The sequence below is a fragment of the Bos javanicus genome, chromosome X, assembly GCF_032452875.1.
Source record: "Bos javanicus breed banteng chromosome X, ARS-OSU_banteng_1.0, whole genome shotgun sequence".
Classification (NCBI taxonomy): domain Eukaryota; kingdom Metazoa; phylum Chordata; class Mammalia; order Artiodactyla; family Bovidae; genus Bos; species Bos javanicus.
The window spans coordinates 94,541,440-94,564,350 of NC_083897.1; the positions used below are offsets into that span (position 1 = coordinate 94,541,440).

General features: G+C 43.0%; 1 protein-coding gene across 1 annotated transcript in view; it reads right to left on the reverse strand.

The window, feature by feature from the left end:
- ITIH6 (inter-alpha-trypsin inhibitor heavy chain family member 6) overlaps positions 1 to 15,048 on the reverse strand; it is a 34,556-nt gene extending 19,508 nt beyond the window's left edge. The window contains 8 exon segments of the mRNA XM_061408799.1: positions 2,023 to 2,203; positions 4,622 to 4,752; positions 5,420 to 5,462; positions 5,564 to 5,607; positions 5,610 to 5,676; positions 12,471 to 12,554; positions 12,556 to 12,621; positions 14,948 to 15,048. Of these exon segments, the coding sequence (XP_061264783.1) occupies positions 2,023 to 2,203; positions 4,622 to 4,752; positions 5,420 to 5,462; positions 5,564 to 5,607; positions 5,610 to 5,676; positions 12,471 to 12,554; positions 12,556 to 12,621; positions 14,948 to 15,048 (717 nt within the window).
- Between the last annotated feature and the right edge of the window lie 7,863 nt (positions 15,049 to 22,911).

The window sequence follows — 22,911 nt, forward strand, 5'->3', positions numbered from 1 at the left end:
CAGTCCGTTGTTCCATGTCTAGTTCTAACTCTTGCTTCTTGACCTGCATGCAGATTTCTCAGGAGGCAGCTAAGGCAGTCTGGTATTCCCATCTCTTTAAGGATTTTCCACAGTTTGTTGTGATCCACACAGCCAAAGGTTTTGGAGTAGCCAATAAAGCAGAAGTAGATGTTTTTCTGGAGGTCTCTTGCATTTTCTATGTTCCAGGCGATGTTAGCAATTTGATCTCTGGTTCCTCTGCCTTTCCTAAAGGCAGCTTTACATGTGGAAGGTTGAACATCTTTCCGGCTTGAACATCTGGAAGTTCTCGGTTCACATGCTGTTGAAGCCTCGCTTGGAAAATTTTGAGCATTACATTGCTACCGTGTGAGATGAGTGCAATTGTGTGGTAGTTTGAGCATTCTTTGGCATTGCCTTTCTTTGGGAATGGAATGAAAACTGACCTTTGCCAGTCCTGTGGCCTCTGTTGCTGTTTCCAAATTTGCTGGCATATTGAGTGCAGCACTTTCACAGCATCATCTTTCAGGATTTGAAATAGCTCAATTGCAATTCCATCACCTCCATTAGCTTTGTTCATAGTGATGCTTCCTAAGGCCCACTTGACTTCACATTCCAGGATGTCTGGCTCTAGGTGAGTGGTCATACCATCATGATTATCTGGGTCATGTTGATCTTTTTTCTACAGTTCTGTGTATTGTCTTCTTAATATTGTCCGCTTCTGTTAGCTTCATACCATTTCTGTCCTTTATTGAGCCCATCTTTGCATGAAATGTTCCCTTGGTTTTTCTAATTTTCTTGAAGAGATCTCTAGTCTTTCCCATTCCATTGTTTCCTCTATTTCTTTGCATTGATCACTGAGGAAGGCTTTCTTATATCTCCTTGCTCATCTTTGAAACTCTGCATTCAGATAGGTATATCTTTCCTTTTTTCCTCTGCCTTTAGCTTCTCTTCTTTTCTCAGCTATTTGCAAGGTTTCCTCAGACAACCATTTTGCCTTTTTTGCATTTCTTTCCCTTGGGTATAGCCTTGATCACTGCCTCCTGTAAAATGTCATGAACCTCTGTTCATAGTTCTTCAGGCACTCTGTCTATCAGATCTAGTCCCTCAAATCTGTTTGTCACTTCCACTGTATGTAAGGGATTTGATTTAAGTCATACCTGAATGGTCTAGTGATGTTCCCTACTTTTTTCAATTTATGTCTGAATTTGGCAATAAGGAGTTCATAATCTGAGCCACAGTCAGCTTGTGGCACTGAAGCACAGTCTTCAGGATGAGGAGGACACGCACCAGTGGGGAAAGGAAGAAGACATTCCCAAGGTGGCAGATAGTTGGAGCACATACTCAGGCACAGATGTTTGGTAGGTTCGGGTGCTTTGGGACAATGGTGTGTGATGTGTCATGGTGTGGGGGCAGCTGGAGGATGGTTTGTGTGCTGGAGTTAGTGAGAGGTGCTGTGCAACAAGCAGGCTGGGACCAGACATCTCAGGCTGCCACACAATTGTTGTCTAGACAAGCGTCCCGGATCAGCCTCTACTCTTCTGGAAGAGGACGGGATCTTGGCATGTTCTTTGTGAGTGTGTGAGCTCAGAATTTAAGGGCTCCCAGTTTAGGCAAATGGCTCAAATGAGGCTAAAAGGCTTTTTAAAATGTAGAGACATCCAGAAAGCCCAAGAGAACATGAGAGTATCAGAGCTGCAGAAAGTGTGAGAGTCTAATCACTGGCCAATATTTCCCTTCCTAAAAGGACTGGTTAGGGGTGGGCTATGGCTTGCTTCACTTATGAGCGTGTTTACCTGGAGTTCAGTTCCATTTATTGAATTCAAGTTCCAGGTCTCTAAGCCTTTGGGGTACACGTGCCTCCCCGCTGTGAAGTCATGTGTTGCTACACACCACCTTGTCTGCGTGCACTAGTCCTCACTGATCCCCAAGGAGAAACAAACAAGTACCTCGTGGGGGCCAGCGCCTTGTTTCCCTGGACTGTCTGACTCCTGAGCCCACTTTCCATTCTGCTGGCCCTATCACGTGCACATCTCCTACTATGTCCTCCAATGCTACATCATACTGGACCACAAAGTTGGCCATGATCCCTGAGCTGGGGAAGGCAGACTGGTCTTGCAGTGACGAACAAAAGGTAATTTGGACACAGGTCTCTCCCCTCTCAATCATAGTGGATGGGGGCAAGTCAGCCTCACCTGCATGGGTGGTGGTAAGAAGAGTTCACCAGGCAGAAAGCCAAGTAAAGGGACATCAAAAGGGGCAATATCTGGGGAGGATGAGAAGTGAGCTCTGCACCACCTGCTGCTCCATTGCCTCCAACACCCCACCCCACCTGCCCAAATACCACATGCTTCTCCCAAACCTACAATCAGCTGCCCCTACTCTGCCTCTTCCAAGCATGCCCAGCCTGACAGACCCAGCCTCCACTCAGCTTCCAGGCTCTGGCAGTCTGGCTATCACTCACAACTTCATCCTGGCTCATTTGCCATCCATCCTGGAGCCCAGGCTCTGGAGGAGTGTCATGTCCTCATGAGCCTGGATCTCCTCCTGGAGACACCCTGTGGTGTGCATTGCAGAGAGAGACAGATACACAGACAGGGCCTCAGTCTCCCCCAACATCCCTTACTGCTGTGGGAACTTACAGTCTAGCAAGGTTCTCTTCTAGATAGAATTTCATGTTTTTTCCCCCTCTGCCTTTTGACTCTCACAGAATCACGTGTGTGAATAAGCCTTTTAGCACCTCATGAAATCACAGACGAATTTCTGGTCCCGGATGTTTGCTGAGCTGGCCACAAGATCAACTCCTCTGGAATTTCAGTCCAAGACAAATGTCCATTTAGATATGCCTCTGTGCCTCCTTCCCCCCCCCGCCCCGAACATGGAAACTAGGGAATTCTGCTCCCCACCCCCTTTCCTGCTACAGCTGTCAGGAAACTTAGGGGCAAACTGAGCCCCCATACTCTCTGAGGTGCCTGCTTACATACATTCCCTTGGCTTCCTTCCTTTCAGAGGTCTTTGTTCTGTTTGATCTCAACAGGATTGGCTCTCCCCTCTGTTTTAACCCTTAAGGAGAATGGGTGGGGGGGAGGAGGGAGCTGCCATTTATGGCTTAGGGTTTAAGAGTGCAGGCTCCAAGGACTCAGTTGCTGCCTGTGGGCCCCTGGACAAGTTATTCACACTCTCTACACCTCAGACTCCTCATCTGTAGCATGGGAAGGATAATAGCTCCTCTTTCATAGATAAAGTTAGTGCAAATTCAGTGAGATCATTTATGTAAATCATTTGGAACCATACTTGGATCTTAGTAAGTGCTTGATAATGCTGCTGCTGCTAAGTCACTTCAGTCGTGTCTGACTCTGTGCAACTCCATGGACGGCAGCCCACCAGGCTCCCCTGTCCCTGGGATTCTCCAGGCAAGAACGGTGGAGTGGGTTGCCATTTCCTTCTCCAATGCATGAAAGTGAAAAGTGAAAGTGAAGTCGCTCAGTCGTGTCCAACTCTTAGCGACCCCATGGACTGCAGCCCACCAGGCTCCTCCATGTATGGGATTTTCCAGGCAAGAGTACTGGAGTGGGGTGCCATTGCCTTCTCTGATAATTATCTCTTGATAATGCTAAGGATTACAATTATCATCAGGTCTTCATTCCTGGGTACCAGTGATTTGTGGGGAGGAATTTTCTCAAATTCTCACAGTGGTCCTGGGCCGAAGATTATGCATGCTCATTGTGCAGATGGGAAAAGTGAAGGAGAGCCAGTGGGTGATTTGCCTGCTGCCTCACCTTCACAGAAGGTCAAAGCTGGGATTTAAACCCAGGTCTGTGTCTGTGTCTCCCCCCTCCACATTCCACACTGTCTCTCTGGGTGAGCAGGGTCAAATTAGGTAGGACCTTCGCAGATAAACAGTTTAGTGAGAGTGGCCACATAACATGGGTGATTTCTCTGTGTCTGTCCCACTCGTCCCTCAGAGGAGGCCTCTAGCCCAGATCACTGGTTCTCCAATGATTGGACATCAAGCTCACTTGCAAATGGGTTATAAAGATAGATTCCTGGGCCCCTCCACAACCTACTCATGCAGACTCCAGTAGGGTGAGGCCCAGGAATCCATATTTGGACAGCTCATATAACGATTCTGCGGTAGCCAGTGTGGCCTTCAAATGCCTCGAGATGAAGTTTGAAGCAAGGCTGGCAGCCTAATGTTTCTCCACGCTTAGGGCCTGAGATATCCTCTGGGGCAGCTTGTCCTTAACATTGTCATCTCATTGCCTCCCATTCTCAGTAGTAATTCCAGAGGAAAGCAAGTGTGGGTTCTGAATCCCCTAGTCTTGTTAATATATTATTTCATGGAGCCAAGCCAGGAAACCCTTCCCCACTTTTTACAATTTTGGAGGGAAATTACCAGTGTGGAAATATGACAGTTAATGATTTCACACAGCTGGTTCAGATGAGACCAAGTTTGTAACCAAACTATCTTCAACTTTAAACATGCCCTCTATTCCTTGAATGGGAAAGGAATGTAGGATAGAAGTGGTATCAGAGGTAAGCAGATGGAAAAGGGGCAGGTCCCTTATCAGGAAAGGTTTCTCTTATGGTTGACCCATAGTGCCGCCCCCACAGTTGTGTGGTATTTGTGCACAAGCAAGTTGTCCTCAGAGGTGGTACATGAACATATCCAATGCTTGTCTTTTCCAGCACTGTAACCTCTGCACTCAGCCTTTTCATCAATTGGCCAGGCCTCAAGCTCACCACCAGCTGGTACTGGTCCAGAGAATGGATCTCATGAAGGTGAGGGGAGCTGTTAGATGATCTAGTTTTGCCTGCCCCTTCTCTGGCCCCAGCAGAACTTTTCAGACTTCTACTAAGTCCCTCGCCCACAGTGAGTATTTAAAACTACTTTTAAAACTGTCTTTCTCCCTCATTCACGCCTTAAATATTCTGCCTAACAAATTTTATTACAGGCAATTTACCCATAACAAAACTATGTTATTGAAAATCTGAATCTACAATAAAACAATAAAAGGCTAATGATTTGTTTTACAAAATGAGCTTTCAATTTATACACAATACCTCTTGCTCTTCAAATAACTCCTCACACTCACCCCTCCCCCATGCTTTAGATTAAACTTATTTATATGGCATTAATTCCTCAGTAATCAATAGCCAAACCTATTCTGTCCTTGATGAAACTCTTTTGGAGGCTAAGAGGAAACCCTGAAGGAAGGCAATACATTTCTGCCAGCAGAATAGAACTCAGTTAGAAAACAGGATTTGATTTAGAGAAATCTCACTTGAACATAACTTTACTGGAAAATGCCAATTCTTAAATAAGCCACATCCTGCTGGCGGGAGGAAGGTGGAAGTGAGGAATAAATTCCCATTTATTGAACACTTACTGTCTTATAGGCTTTGATATTCATTAACTCACATCATCTTCATGTAATCCTATGAAGTAGAGATCACTGTCCCCACTTTACAAAGGCAGAGATTGAGGCCAAGTGAGACCATGTGTAATCCCCTGATCACACATCTAAGATGAATTTGTCATGTTTCATACTGAATGGAGCCTTACCTGATGCCTACATGAGCAGCTATTTTTCCTTGCTGATAGGCTTCTCTTCATAGATTTCCTTTGCCTGGTCCTTCTTTTTGACTTCTGTAATGTAGACTTTATTGTTGATGGTCCTAATGGAGCAGAAAAGAGGAAGGACAGACAGAAACAAAGGAAGAAAGAGATGGTCAGAGACATAAAGAGAGATATACAAAGAAGACAGAGGAGGAAGATGGGGAGTGGGGAGAGAAAAAGAGCAAAATAGAACCATAGAGCCAGAGTAGGAGAGGCCAGGAGAGGCCAGGGAGATAAAACCAGGTGAAGCAGTTATCATTATCTCCATTTGTCAGGTGGGGAAATAGAGACCACACAGTTGGTATGTGGTGGAATGGTTTTAGGAGTTTATGTTTTCAAAAGTGTTTAATGAATTTTGTTGTTTTGGCGCATAAAATAACTTTAGGAGGAATACAATTGAACATTTTTATTTTAGTTGCCATATATTGACTATAATGTGTATTAAAAATATAACTAGCATGTTGAAAACATGAGATCATAGATATTGTTGCTTAGAATAAGCCTAACAAGTAACAAGTCCAGGAACTGACTGTGGCTCAGATCATGAACTCCTTATTGCCAAATTCAGACTTAAATTGAAGAAAGTGGGGAAAACCACTAGACCATTCAGGTATGACCTAAATCAAATTCCTTATGATTATACAGTGGAAGTGACAAATAGATTTAAGGGACTAGATCTGATAGAGTGCCTGATGAACTATGGACATTGTACAGGAGACAGGGATCAAGACCATCCCCAGGGAAAAGAAATGCAAAAAGCAAAATGGCTGTCTCGGGAGGCCTTACAAATAGCTGTGAAAAGAAGAGAAGTGAAAAGCAAAGGAGAAAAGGAAAGATATAAGCATCTGAATGCAGAGTTCCAGAGAATAGCAAGGAGAGATAAGAAAGCCTTCCTCAGCAATCAATGCAAAGAAATAGAGGAAAACAACAGAATGGGAAAAACTAGAGATCTCTTCAAGAAAATTAGAGAAACCAAGGGAACATTTCATGCAAAGATGGGCTCGATAAAGGACAGAAATGGTATGGACTTAACAGAAGCAGAAGATATCAAGAAGAGATGGCAAGAATACACAGAACTTTACAAAAAAGATCTTCACGACCAAGATAATCACAATGGTGTGATCACTCACCTAGAGCCAGACATCCTGGAATGTGAAGTCAAGTGGGCCTTAGGAAGCATCACTATGAACAAAGCTAGTGGAGGTGACAGAATTCCAGTTGAGCTATTTCAAATCCTGAAAGATGATGCTGTGAAAGTGCTGCACTCAATATGCCAGTAAATTTGGAAAACTCAGCAGTGGCCACAGGACTGGAAAAGGTCAGTTTTCATTCCAATCCCAAAGAAAGGCAATGCCAAAGAATGCTCAAACTACCACACAGTTGCACTCATCTCACACGCTAGTAAAGTAATGCTCAAAATTCTCCAAGCCAGGCTTCAGCAATATGTGAACCGTGAACTTCCAGATGTTCAAGCTGGTTTTAGAAAAGGCAGAGGAACCAGAGATCAAATTGCCAAATCTGCTGGATCATGGAAAAAGCAAGAGAGTTCCAGAAAAACATCTATTTCTCCTTTATTGAGTATGCCAAAGCCTTTGACTGTGTGGATCACGATATACTGTGCAAAATTCTTTAAGAGATGGGAATACCAGACCACCTGACCTGCCTCTTGAGAAACCTATATGCAGGTCAGGAAGAAACAGTTAGACCTGGACATGGAACAACAGACTGGATCCAAATAGGAAAAGGAGTACATCAAGGCTGTATATTGTCACCGTGCTTATTTAATTTATGTGCAGAGTACATCATGAGAAACGCTGGGCTGGAAGAAGCACAAGCTGGAATCAAGATTACTGGGAGAAATATCAATAACCTCAGATATGCAGATGACACCACCCTTATGGCAGAAAGTGAAGAGGAACTAAAAAGCCTCTTGATGAAAGTGAAGGAGGTGAGTGAAAAAGTTGGCTTAAAGCTCAGCATTCAGAAAACTAAGATCATGGCTCTGGTCCCATCACTTGATGGGAAATAGATGGGGAAACAGTGGAAATAGTGGCAGACTTTATTTTTCTTGGCTCCAAAATCACTGCAGATGGTGATTGCAGCCATGAAATTAAAAAGCACCTACTCCTTGGAGGAAAGTTATGACTGAACTAGATAGCATATTGGAAAGCAGAGATATTATTTTGCCAACAAAGGTCCGTCTAGTCAAGGCTATGGTTTTTCCAGTGGTCATGTATGGATGTGAGAGTTGGACTGTGAAGAAAGCTGAGTCCCAAAGAATTGCTGCTTTTGAACTGTGGTGTTGGAGAAGACTCTTGAGAGTCCCTTGGACTGCAAGGAGATCCAACCAGTCCATTCTAAAGGAGATCAGTCCTGGGTGTTCTTTGGAAGGACTGATGCTAAAGCTGAAACTCCAATACTTTGGCCACCTCATGCGAAGAGTTGACTCATTGGAAAAGACTCTGATGCTGGGAGGGATTGGGGGCAGGAGGAGAAGGGGACGACAGAGGATGAGATCGCTGGATGGCATCACTGACTTGATGGACATGAGTTTGGGTGAACTCTGGGAGTTGGTGATGGACATGGAGGCCTGGCCTGCTGCATTTCATGGGGTCGCAGAGTCAGACATGACTGAGCGAATGAACTGAACTGAAAAAGTAATATTAAAAAGTGTATCTACTTAAAGAAACTAAGTAAATAATACAGTGGGTAGCACAGGCAGTAAAAATTGTTAAAGCAGAATGCAAATTACTGCAAAGGCATCTAAGTTTGATCTTGACCTTAGGGGGCTTGACCTTGACCTTAAGGGGCTCAGAGACCGATGAGATACTCAGACTTGTTTCACCTACATTTTTCTTTTTGTTCTAAGGAAGGTAGTGAAATATATGGAGTTCAAAGAAGGGAGGGATCGCCTTTGCTCAAGTCTTACAGAAAAGGTCCTAGAGGAGACAGCCTTGGTTGTGTGGAAGGTCAAATCAAGGAAGATTTGGACAGATGATCATTCCTGGCCATAACTTTTCAGTCCCCTTTATTGGCTCCTTCTCTTCTTGAGTCTAAATCTTTGGGACACTTGGAGGTGCTATTCTAGACCTCCCCTTCCTCTCCTCTGTTCTTTCTACAGTCACTCTGTAGGTGAGGTCATCTAGTTCCATGGCTTTAAATATCATTTGTACACAGTTGACTCCCAAATCTGTATCTCTAGTATGGACATGTCTTCTGAAATCCAGACCTATATATTGTTTATTTTACATTTCACTAGCATTTCCACTAAGCACCTAAAGCTTAAGGTATCCCAAACTGAGTTCCTTGTATCTCCCCTACCTCTCAATTCCACTCCTCCCCTGGTTTTCCTTATCTCAGGAAATAGTTGTTCCACTGAAAATCTTAGAGTCATGTTTGACTCCCTTCTTCCTCTCATGCTCCACTCCTAATCCATCAGGGAATTTTGATCCTATCTTTAGATACATCAACAATCTACTTCTCACTACTCCCACAGTTACTACTCTAGTCTAAACTACCAACTTTTCTTGTTTTGTTGTTGTTGTTTAGTTGCTAAGTTGTATCCAAATCTTTTGCGACCCCATGGGGTGTAGCCTGTCAGGCTCCTCTGTCCATGAGATTTCCCAGGCAAGAATACTTGCATGTGTGCTCAGTCACAATACTGGAGTGGTTGCCATTTCCTCCTCCAGGGATCATCTAGACCCAGAGATCGAACCCACATCTCCTTCAGTGCAGGTGGATTCTTTATCACTGAGCCACCAGGGAGGCTCTTTCTTTCTTGGATAAGTGCAGTATTTATACTAACTGGCCTCCCTCTTTAAAGTCTTGCTGCCTTATTATCTGTTCTCTTCACAGCAGTTAGACAGATCCTATTAAATCCTAAGTCAGGCCATGTCCCTTCTTTGCTCAAAACTCTCTGTGGCTCTTGTCTCAACTCAGAGTAAAAGCCAAAGTCCTCCCAGGACCTCCATGGCCCTATGCTTTCTGGCTTACTGTCACCTCCTTAACTCTATCTATTCCTTCTCTTCCCATTATTCATTCTTCTCCAGCCACAAAGGCCTCCTTGCTGTTTCTGGAAAATTTTTTCAGCATACTCCTGTTTAAAAGCCTTTGCTTGGAACACTCTTCCTCTAGATATTCACAAATCTTATATTCTTTCTTCTTTTAGGTCTTTGTTCAAATGTCATTTCCTCAGAGAGACATCCTTGATCACTAAAACAACATCTTTCTACTCTTTATCTCCCTTGCTCTACTTTCTGTTTCTTTGTAGCACTTCTCATTCACAAACTGACATATACTTTTTTGTTTATTTTTCCCTTATCTATTTTCTCTACTGGACTGTAAGCTCTTTGAGGACAGGGATTTTGTCTGTCTTAATTGCTGCTGTATCCCCAGTGCCTGGAATGCTGCCTGGCACTTAGTGGGCATTCAGCAATTATTTCTGGAATGGGCATTCCCCACAGACAGCAAGAAAATACAGAGACCATGTTTTAGGGAATAAAAAAGTTAGATTTGGATGGAACAGAGAGGTAGGGAAAGGAGTTATGGAGAGAAGTCTGGAGTGGTTGGGTAGGCCTAGACAATAAAAAGCTTTGAACACCAGAATCAATGCGCTCATATGGCACTGACAACTTCATATGGAGAATGGGAGTCCTAGATAAATCTTGAAGTGGGGATGGGTCAGACCTGGTTTTTGAGGAGTGATAGATAGTTCAGTGTCTTAAAAAATATTACTGTAATTCTGTAAGAGGCAGGAACAACAGTTTCTATTTTACAAATGGATAAACTAATGCACACATACCAGGAAGTGGTTGGGGTAGAATGAACTTATTTGCCCAAAGCAGCAGTTTCTAGGAACACTTGAGGAGCATTTGCAACCTGCAGAAGAGACCACTCAGGCAGGAAGTGTTTCTAGGCAGCTGAAACAGACTATTGCTGTGGCTAGGCTCATGTGGGGGTGGGCTGAGCTGGCATTGCCCCAAGGTCTCCTGGTGGATTGTGGGGGTGTAGGGTGGAGCTAGTCAGGCAGCAGCACACTGGGACCTCTGTGTGTGTGCTGCCTCCAGCAAGCATACTTTCCATGGAGTCTGCCCAAGAGCATTTCCTCCAGCCTGGTTTGCTTAATTAAAAAAAATATTATTTTGGAGGTTTTTTTTTTTTTTTTCTATTAGACCAAAAATCCACATTCTGTCTGACTGCTTAGCTCTTGCATCATTTGGTCAGCAACCTCCCTGGTTAGTCTTCATATGCCAAACCCATGCCATCTTTTTTTCCTTCGATTTTCCTGAATTATCCATGTACAGTGATCCTGGTTCCTTCCAATCTTACCTATTTGGAAATCATGCTTCCAGGAAGCCCTCTTTAATACCTCAGCATTTTCCCCATAAAATCCCTAGGCAGGTGCACACTGCCTACCTCCTCCAACCTTTCCTCGCTTTAGGGGAGTGCCATCTGTCTGCCAAGGCCAGGAGGTTCCTAATGACAGAGCTCAAGCCCTAGAGCTGCTGTTAATAGAGGGTTATAGATTCTTTATAGCACAAAGCACACTTCTCATGAGGGGGTCTGAGCAAAGGCCAAATCTCTGCCTGTGCTGAACTCACTCATCTGCTAAATCTGAGTTACAAGCCAGGAGCCATTTTCTAATTCATATTAAGGTATTTTATAAGCCAATGAAGCCCCAGTAAGCTTCTTCTTATTTGCCCCTCCTCTCACATTAACCATCTCAAAGAAGGCACTGTCATCTACTGGGTCAGACAAGCCAAAATCAGGTGGGCACCCTCTATGTTTACTTACTCACTCCCGACATGTGTGCACCAGGTTGTTTCTCCCTCTTTATGGTTTCTCAAATCCCAGCCCACTGCACTGCTCTAGCGCTCAGCAGCTCTTATGTGGTCGTTGTTCTGAGCGCCTTATATTTTTGTATGCTTCACGATAAACCTATTTGCTGAGTAGTATATTTATAGATGATATAAATTAATAAATAATATATACTTGGGAAGTACATGATCAAGTTTTTTCTGATGGGTGTGCAAACAGATAAGATGGTTTGGAGACCATCAAGTAAGTGCCAGGTACTCAGCTGCCCTCTACCACATAGTTCTTCCTTACCTCTCCAGTCTCACTTTTGACCACTCTCTACCACTGCTTGTGCCCTACACTCCAGTGACACTGAAGGCCTTCCAGTTCCCCTAATGAGGAAACATTTGTTCCTGTGCTCGTTTTGCTTGGATTCCCCAGCCCTGCCCTCACCTTGTTTTCCTGATGACAGCTCATACTTCAAAACTCAGTTTAGGTGTCATTTTTGTCATTGGTATGGGGCAGGGGAACTGACCAGTGTCTCCTGGTTGGCCTCACCATTCCTATTATTCCACATTCTTGCTTCTCTTTCCTCCCAGCATACTTCATTAAAATTATCTGTTTTCATTTTTATTTCCCCCATTAGATTGTGAACTCTTTGGGAGCAGGCCCACTGCAATTAATCTTCCTCTTTTCATAATACCAAGCCCAGTTTAAGTCACACAGTCAGCCTCAAGAAATGTTTGGTTAAAAAAGAATCAAATAAATATTATCAAGGACATATTATCTGCCTGCCACTAATTTTAGCATATATTTTCACATATAATTAGTTAATTTAATCCTCACAAGTGGGTTCAATCTTATCCCCATTTTACAGATATGTAAAATTAGATGCTGATAAGTGACATGACTTGTCCTGAGTCCCATAGCTGGCAGGACCAAGATTCAAACTCAAGAGTGCATGCTCTTTATCACTATGCTTGCTGAAAGAATGAACAAAAGAATGAATAAATGTTTGCACATATGAATAAAACAGTGATTTTGGAAGCAGATTTACAGGGTAAAATTGGAGATAAAAGCAAAGTGAGGCAGATCCAGGTCCAAGATGGCTTCATGGGCCTCAGCATGGGGCCTGAACAGAGGTGACCAAGCTATGGGCATAGTGGGAAACCATGGTAGAATGCATAGAATAGCTTTTCATCAACAGCGGAGGGAAAAACAGGAAGCTGGGTTAGGTAGACTCTATCCTTGGCCCAGGGCTCCTGGACAAGCCTGAAGGTACAGGTTTAGAAACTGAGGCCCAGAGAAGAGAGAAAACACACTCTCTCATTCATTTGGTGGATCTGCCTAATATTTGAGTGAGCTTTGCAAAGTCTCATAACAGAAGACTCACAGAAGATCACAAATCAAGGGACAAGTTCTTCTCCAACTGTAACACGAATATGAATTTCTTGTATCTTTTTAAAATGCAGATTCTGGTGGAGACTGAGATTTTGACTTTGTAACAAACTCCCATGTGCTGCTGATGCTCCTTCTCCATGAATTTTACTTTGAGTAACAAGGCTTTAGAATATAACAGAATGGCTGTCATTCATTGAACTCTGCTCTATATAAGATACTGTGATATACATGTCTAGCTCTATATCACCAAATCTATTCCCCCTTTTTTAAAGTCTTCCCTGGTGGCTTGGATGGTAAAGAATCTGCCTGCAATGCAGGAGACCCTCAATCCCTGGCTCAGGAAGATCCCCTGGCGAAGGAAATGGCAACATATTCCAGAATTCTTGTCTGGGAAATCCCATGGACAGAGGAGCCTGGCAGGCTACTGTTCATGGGGTAGCAAAGAGTCGGACACAACTGAGCAACTGACACTTCCTTTCTCAATTCCCTTTTTAGGAACTCAAGTGTAAAGAACTGCACCTTAGTACTTCCCTAGCTGTCCAGTAGTTAAGACTCTGCACTTCCACTGCAGGGTGCAGGTTCTATTCCTGGTTAGAAAACTAGTATCTTGCATGTTGCATTGTTGTTGTTCAGTCACTCAGTCGTGTCCGAATTTTTGCTACTCAATGGACTGCAGCACACCAGGCTTCCATGTCCTTCACTATCTCCCAGATATTGCTCAAACTCATGTCCATTGAGTTGATGATGTCATTCAACCATCTCATCCTCTGTCACCCCCTTCTCCTCCTACCCTCAATCTTTCCCAACATCAGGGTCTTTTCCTAATGAGTCAGCTCTTCACCTCAGGTGGCTAAAGTATTGGAGCTTCAGCTTCAGCATCAGTTCTTCTAATGAACATTCAGGGTTGATTTCCTTTAGGATTGACTCCTTTCATCTCCTTGCTGTCTAAGGGAATCTCAAGAGTCTTCTTCAGCAGCACAGTTTGAAAGCATCAATTCTTTGGTTCTCAGTCTTCCTTATGGTCCAACTCTCACATCTGTACATTACTGGAAAAACCACAGCTTTGACTAGATGGACTTTTATTGGTAAAGTGATGTCTCTGCTTTTTAATATGCTGTCTAGGTTTGTCATAACTTTTCTTACAAGGAGGAAGCATATTTTAATATCATGGCTGCAGTCTCTGTCCACAGTGATTTTGGAGCCCAAGAAAATAAAGTCTGTCACTGTTTCCATTCTCCCCGTGCCCTCCCCGCCAACCATCTATTTGCTATGAAGTGATGGGGCCGGATGCATGATCTTAGTTTTTTGAATGTTGAACTTTAAGCCAGCATTTTCACTCTCCTTGTACACCTTCATCAGGAGGTTCTTTTGTTCCTCTTCACTTTCTGCCATTAAGATGTCATCTACATATCTGAGGTTGCTGATATTTCTCCAGCAATCTTGATTCCAGCTTGTGCTTCATCCAGCCTGGCATTTCGCATGACGTACTCTGCATAGAAGTTCAATCTGCAAATAAGCCTGTAGCAAGGCATGGCCAAAAGATATAGAGAGAAAAAAAGAGTTGCACCTGATAAGTGCAATCAGGCACTGAAAGCAAGATAAGCATTTGGCACCCATGATCTTACTTAATCCTCACCTTGGCTCCCTGGGCTACATAATATTTTTGTTCATATTGTATGGATGTGTTAACTGGGCCCAGCACCCGAGGCCACACAGCAAGTAACTTATCAATTTCCTTCCTCACCTTTTCTGAAGCCATGATCCCTCCATCTACCCACATATCTAGTTCATTCTCAGTGTGGGGCAGTGGGAGTAGGGCATTTGTGACCAGATGGACCTAGAATCAAATTCTGGTTTTGCCACTTCCTGTATTTAATCTCAGAAACTGAGCCTCAGTTCCCTCTCTATGTGACAGGGATAATAGTAGAAATTAGCTCACAGGGAAGCTGTAAGGACTCAAATAATAACTCTAAAATCCCTGATGCAGCAACTGACATGTGCTCAGAAAATAGTTAACTCTTCCCTAGATTCCTAGGACTGAGAAAGCAGGCTAAATAACCATCCCCTCTTGCCCTCAAAGAGTTAATTTCCTTGCAAATCCAAAAGCTCTATTCCATCACCCCAGAACCAACATTTGTGTTTGATGAGGAGGGCCCAGAAGGACCCTGGTATATCAGTTCCAGGAGAATGGTCAACAAAAAGCTGATGTGGATGAAGCATCTCCACTTAGACATGATGATACCTCTGGCCTGGTGCTGTTGTTCATGTCCAGAAGATTTGAGCCCAATCTCCAAACTTGTGTTCTTTTAAGTCTCCAGGTATCTCTTCTCTTGAGAAGGAGGGACTATCCTGCAGGGTGAGGAAGGCTCTGAATGTGGCATTGAATACACATAAGCCAGGATTGTCCAAGATCTGGGGCTGGCATCTTGCCTGGAGAGGGGCTAGTTCCATGTCTCCCTTATCCCCGTCATCTAGATGTAAGATGAATGGAAACTAAACATACTGGAGTTCTGGGGCTGTCTGTTTGCTGGGTTGGCTCAGGGTGGGATTTTTCTTTCCTATAAACATCCACAGGAGCCCAGTAACTGAGGCCAGAGAAAGGTCACTTAGCACAGATCATCTTTAAAAGGTAGCAGCACAGAGTCGGACACGACTGACGCGACTTAGCAGCAGCAGCAGCAGCAGATATGAGAAAGGGGTTGGTGGGGCAAGGTCCCAATCCTGGTCCTTTCTGACACAGATATTAGCCTTGAGACAGGAAGGACTTATGGTCCCATAAAAATTAAGACTCTCATGGACATGAAACTTACAATGTGCAGAATAGTCAGAGGCCAAGACAGTCTAGAGCAGGACTGAGAAAATAAGATAATGGTTCAAAATAGAACTGCTGGACTCAGACCATCTGGGTTTGAGTCTTGATTCTGCCACTTACTGACAGTGTAATATTGAGAAATTTAATTAATTGCTCTGTACCCTCAGTTTACTTACCTATACAATGAGAATAATAATAGCACCTACTTCATAAAGTTGTTAGTTGAAGATTAACTAAGGTTGTACTTTCAGAATGCTTGACACACAGTAAGTGTTCAGTGAACATTAGCTTCTAGGACTAGAGGGGGATGAGGCCTGATTGAGCTCAAAAGTATGGGAAACTCCCTCCGGAGACCTAGGTTGGGGAGGGGTGTGGAGATGCTGAGTTGATTGGCATCAGTCTGTCTGTGGGAACCCAGAGGTGCTCTGGACTGTGTCTGTAGGAATTGTGGAGGGCAAGAGTGAGAAGTGGAGCCTAGAAAGAAAATTACTTGAAGATTTGCACACAAGAGGTCAGCATCAATCAGAACCCCTATCTCTCTGCCCTTTCCACCCACATAGAGAACATGTAGCTCCAACACTTACCTTCAGGCAAAATCTCTAATGACATTTTACAAACTGCATAGGGAACATTCAGACTTCTACTATGGCATTTGGTACCACAGAACAAGGCCTCCTCATTCTTGTATTTGGGTGATCCATGGCCTGTTAATTGCCACCTCTCCCAAGTCCACAAGAGGTTTCCTGTCAGAATTCCCTCATGGGAGAGAGCCCTAGCTAGAACACAGTCTTGCTTATATAACAACTGGCTCCCAGTCCTTTTCCCTTAACTGGGATGGATAACCAGGGGTCCTCAGGTAAATTAAGGGAACCTGCAGCATGAAAGCAAAAGACTGAAGTAAGTGAATAGAACAACTGACCCCAGAGAAATTTGGAAATTGTTGAAAGAAAAGAGAATTTCATAAAAGAAATTACCTTCAGCAAAATTCAAGAGGGTAAAACAGAAATAAAACAAGAACAAAATGCCACAGAACAGGAACAATGAGAGAAAAGAAAGACTCAGGAGTGGAAGTAAGTTGCTAAAATTAAAAGAAAAGCAACAGGAGGACTGGGAAATAAAATTAAGGAAATTTTCCAGGATTTAGGGCAAAAAGACACAAAGAAACACAATGTACAAGAGAAAATTCAAGAGATGAAGATTAATCCAGCAGGTTCAGCATCTGAATAACAGGAGTTTCAGCCAGAGGGAGCAGAAAAAATGAAGGACAATTTGTCAAAAATGAAGGACAACATATTAGAAGTTAATTTTCCAAAGCTGAAGAAGGATCTCCAGAATAGTCCCCAGAAAAATGAACCCAGAAAAATGAACCCAGGAAACAGTGGATCCAACCCAAGCAGTTATTGCTACAGCCCCCCTCACAGGTCTTCAAGTTTTCTATTTTGTCATTCCTCACCTCCCGCCCCACCCACTTCCCCAGTATATCTGCACAACAGCCAGAGGGAACCTTTAAAAACTCAAGTCAGATATTCTCCCACCTCTGCTCAAAACCCTCTTGTGGATCCCACTGTGCCTTTCATGGGGGCGGGGGGCTTGCTATAAGAGTAGGCCCTCATTACCTATCTGGCCTCATTTTCTGTTACTTCCCTCTTTGCCTTCCTCCACCTGTCTAGCAACACTGACTTTTATATTCTTCAAAAAATGATGAGCAGGAGGCAATGCTAGGCACAGTCCTGTTCTAGGGCCTTTGCATTTATTGTTCTTTCTATTTGGAATGTTCTTTCCACCGGTATCCACTTGGCTAGTTCTCTCACTTCATGCAAGTTTTTGTTCATGTGCTACCTTTTCAGTGAATCTTTCCCTGACCAACCTATTTAAAATTGCAATATTCCCTGTCCTTTTTTCCCTCACTTTTTTCCTCCATGGCACTAATCAAACTTAAACTTGTTATATATTTCACTTATTTATCTGATCATTTTCTTTCTTCCTCGCTAGAATATTACTCCATGGGGACAAGGATGTCTGTCTATTTCACTGCTGTATCCTCAGATTCTAGAACAATGCCTGGCACATAGTAGATACTCAATAAATATTTGTTGAAAGAATGAATACAACAAAGGCAAACAATTCAAAGAAAAAAGAAAGGCTATTAGAAAATTCATGTGTATGTGTTTGTGTGTGTGTGTAACTGTTCAAGAAAATCATGGGCTAACTACAAAGCTAAATGAAATGCAACATGATTATAAGCAGCTGATAGAATATAAGAGGGACTCCTTCTGGCTTTAATAGTAGAAACATTCTCTTTTAAGATGCCCAGATATTGTGATGTTGGACTTGTAGAGAAGTAACTGTATTCCTGGCTCACCACTTACCTTGGTTTTTAAAAATAGTCATGATAGTGTAGATGCTGTTTATTGGTTTTCAAGTTTTAAAGTCAATCTGGGGACAAAGCAGGGAAGACCTGGATGTGGCCGCAGAACAGAATGTAAATGTTAATAACCTAGACAATGTAAAGGAAAGATGAGACTGACAATGTGGGTCATTGAATGGTAGAGGGAGGGTGGTGATTCTAATATCCTTGTCTTAAAAAGTGGGTGGTCAAAATTAACTGTCAAAAATAAATGGAATAAAGTTTAAGTATATAGTCTTTTCAAGTTACAAAGTCAACTAGGAACAAAAGAGGAATATCAGTGTTAAATATTGCAGGGGAGTCGAGGGAAAAGTGAGGCAGTGTACATAAGCAAAGCCCTCATTGTCATACTTGGGAGTCAACAGGATATTGTCTGAATTTTATAAACCAAAACCTAAAGTATATAGGTGTTATCTAGAGTTGTAAGGCAACCACCAGCAGAACTAAACGCAAGAACTGTTAAAAGTTTGCTTTGAAGGGGTGGGACGGAGATGAGGAGGGTCATTCTCCTTCCATACTGTTTGATTTTTGCCTTGTATACACATTATTCTAATAAAAATAAGATCTTAAAAATTTATAATGATTTTACAAGAAAATAATTATATATCCTATGATACTTTATGACAATATCAGAAAGGGTATGTGGATATCCAATTAGACTTGCCCTCCAGAGAGGGAAATGATACTGTAATGTGCCTTGATATGTTCATGAAGAGGGTTGGAAAGGATATTATGGGACTTAATATCCCATATAGTGGTAAAGTCTCTGGTATTTGGCATCACAATGACCTGGGTTCAAGTTCTTTTTCTGCCATTCACTAGTTGATCTGTCATGGGCAAGTTACCTCCCTTATCCTCAATTTGTCCTTTGTAAGGAAATCCAACCAGTCCATTCTGAAGGAGATCAGCCTGGGAGTTCTTTGGAAGGAATGATGCTAAAGCTGAAACTCCAGTACTTTGGCCACCTCATGCAAAGAGTTGACTCATTGGAAAAGACTCTGATGCTGGGAGGGATTGGGGGCAGGAGGAGAAGGGGACAACGACAGAGGATGAGATGGCTGGATGGCATTACTGACTCGATGGACATGAGTCTGAGTTAACTCTGGGAGTTGGTGATGGACAGGGAGGCTTGGTGTGCTGCGATTCATGGGGTCACAAAGAGTCGGAAATGACTGAGAGACTGAACTGAACTGAACTGAACTGAAAGTGAGGCTAATGCTCATACAGTAGAAATGTAAGCCCTTGAAGAGAAAAAGCCACCTCTGTAGAGGTGTCAAATGTAAGCCCCTGAAGAGAAAAAGCCACCTCTGTGGAGGTGTCAAATGTAAGCCCCTGAAGAGAAAAAGCCACCTCTGTAGAGGTGCCTAATATATAGTTGGTGTTCAGTGTTTGCATGTGAGGCCTGAACCTGCCTCACAGGTGTGTGCAAAGAGAAGAGGAGGAGTGTTAGTCCAAAAGTGGGTAGTTGGTTTCCTTGTCTAAGAGAAATTTGCCTTTGGTTTAACAAAATGTAGTCATTTTGGTTGTGGAAACAATAGCTCTCAGGGCTTAAAGTGATACAAATTTAATTAAATTGCCCTGTACATAAAAGGGAGAAAACAATGAGAGTTCACTAGCAGCTCAAGGGAGAGGGCACATAAGCCTGGAAATGGAAAGGAGGGGACCTCCTCTCTCTGCATGTTGGGAACAGAAAGAGCCCAACAGAGATATGGATTGGGGTCCAGGAGAAGGGTTGGTTAGGAAGCCTGTCTCAGTGATGTGAACAGCTTAGGAAATGTGAAGAGCAAGAAAGTCTGATGTTCAATATTAACTTGATTGCTATGCTGTGCTGTACAACTTAGATGACTAAAGAAGTGATAGGTAGCCTTGGAAGGAAACCTTTGCCACTTGCTCCCAGCTTTGAGAATTTTCCAACATTCAGAGGTACTGATTCTATATAGTTTGGGGAAAGGGAAATATGTTAGGAGAGGACTGGTGGTGAGGATATTCTGGGCTTTCCACGTGAACTTTAGGGGTCTGAAATCTTGACTGCGCCAGTATTAGGCAGTTTCATTCCCTGACATTCTGCACTAAGCAGTCTTTAGCTTGCCTTTCCTTATCTCCTGAACAAAGCTACCTGGTAATAACTCAGCTTTTCATCTTTGTTCCAAGTAAATGTGTAGGATCTATGTGATTGCAGGTATTTGCCTGCTGATCCATGAATGCTGGAAACCCATCTGGGACCCAGTGACGTAGGTTTGTTCAGAGTTTCTGAGCAGGTGCTGAAGATCAAAAGATTCCAAGAGTTCACAAGGAGAGAAGGTCACTGGGGAATCTCTCTAGTCAAATGGTGAAGATTGCAAGTGAATTTGTTTTGTTCTCTCCTGATAAAGTTTCATCCTGTCCTTTGACCCCCCAGATCATAAGATAAGGGCAGTTATGGTATTTTTCTAGGAAGGTGGTGATAGTTCTAGACAAACTTCAAAGTCTAGGAAGTTTGACTTTGAAAATTTTGGGGAATGCCTCTCCAATGGACATGGACTGAGAGTTCGGCTGAGTTTCTTGAGTCCAATAACTGCTAAGAGTCTGACTTTATATTCTTTTAAAGTTACTCCAGGATCCTAATGGCCACAACCAGGACTTAAAATGCTGTGGAATTTAAAATGATGGAGGTATAACAGAAGGTAGATGTAACAGAGGGCATTCCACGGGGAGAAATTGTATGAACAAAGGCTCCTACATAAGAGAAGGCAGGACATGTTTGGTGATAGTGAATATAGGCAGCACTCAGAAAAATAGCAAGAAAAAGGCTGAAAAACTAGTCAGGGCTATATTTTGGGAGAGGCTCAGAATCAGAGTCAGACATTTCTTTAAAAAGTAGTTTATACACACTGTCAGGAATACTTCACCTGCAATTCACATTTCAACTCACTGCAATCATAGAACTGCTGTATGACTCACATATAGAGAACAAACTAGTGGTTATCAGTGGGGAGAGGGAAGGGGATTAAGACATGCAAGCTACTAGGGAAAAAATAAGCTACAAGGGTATATTGTATAATACAAGGAATATAGTTAACATTTTGTAGTAAGTGTAAAAGGAAAGTAGCCTTTCAAAATTGTATTAAAAACATAACATCAAAAATTTAAAAAAGAAACCTTCCATATGGCATAGATTCCCAAACAGTGGCTTCAATAAGGCCTACACATATTGATCTCACCTAAAAGAAATTCAGAGTTAGGCAGTCCAAATCTGGTGAGGTGGCCCTATGAAATTGTTCAGTTTAGTTCAGTTCAGTTGCTCAGTCGTGTCTGACTCTTTGCGACCCCATGAATCGCAGCACGCCAGGCCTCCCTGTCCATCACCAACTCCCGGAGTTCACCCAGACTCACGTCCATTGAGTCAGTGATGCCATCCAGCCATTTCATCCTCTGTCATCCCCTTCTCCTCCTGCCCCCAATCCCTCCCAGCATCAGAGTCTTTTCCAATGAGTCAACTCTTTGCATGAGGTGGCCAAAGTATTGGAGTTTCAGCTTTAGCATCATTCCTTCCAATGAACACCCAGGACTGATCTCCTTTAGGATGGACTGGTTGGATCTCCTTGCAGTCCAAGGGACTCTCAAGAGTCTTCTCTAACACCACAGTTCAAAAGCATCAATTCTTCGGTGTTCAGCTTTCTTCACAGTCTAACTTTTACATCCATACATGACCACTGGAAAAACCATAGCCTTGACTAGATGGACCTTTGTTGGCAAAGTAATGTCTCTGCTTTTCAATATGCTATCTAGGTTGGTCATAACTTTCCTTCCAAGGAGTAAGCATCTTTTAATTTCATGGCTGCAAGCACCATCTGCAGTGATTTTGGAGTCCCCCAAAATAAAGTCTGACACTATTTCTACTGTTTCCCCATCTATTTCACATGAAGTGATGGGACCAGAGGACATGATCTTAGTTTTTTTAATGTTGAGCTTTAAGCCAACTTTTTCACTCTCCTCTTTCACTTTCATCAAGAGGCTTTTTAGTTCCTCTTCATTTTCTGCCATAAGGGTAGTGTCATCTGCATATCTGAGGTTATGGATATTTCTCCCAGTAATCTTGATTCCAGCTTGTGCTTCTTCCAGCCCAGTGTTTCTCATGATGTACTCTGCATATAAGTTAAATAAACAGGGTGACAATATACAGCCTTGACATACTCCTTTTGCTATTTGGAACCAGTCTGTTTTTCCATGTCCAGTTCTAACTGTTGCTTCCTGACCTGCACATAGGTTTCTCAAGAGGCAGGTCAGGTGGTCTGGTATTCCCATCTCTTGAAGAATTTTCCACACTTTATTGTGATCCACACAGTCAAAGGCTTTGGCATAGTCAATAAAGCAGAAATAGATGTTTTTCTGGAACTCTCTTGCTTTTTCCATGATCCAGCGGATGTTGGCAATTTGAAATTGTTAGAGGTCCCTATTCTTTTTAGTTTACTCCTCCACTATCCTTAGGGTGATGACCTTTGTCCTCAGAGCCTTTATTCCAGAAGACATCCTGTGTCCAGGTAAAAATCAGATGTTCTATCACTAGGAAAGGAGACGGGAGTGTATATTGAGGTAAATAATTAGAAATCTATGCCACAAGTGTCTGTACTGAACCTATCCCCTCCAAGGTCGCCAGAGACCAGACCACCACCTGACTGCTACAATCCCTAACCATTTTTTCAGGCCTTTTCTTGACCTCTGGGTAGCATTCAATGCTATTGACCCCTCCCTCCCTTTGAAATATTCTCTTCCCTTGCTTTTGTGACATTACTTTCTCCTGCTTTTCAATCTCCTTTGTCATTACTTATCTGTCTCTCTCCTGGGCTCCTCTTCCTTTGCATATGCTGAGGTCACTGCTGGCCTCCAGGGCTCTTCCCT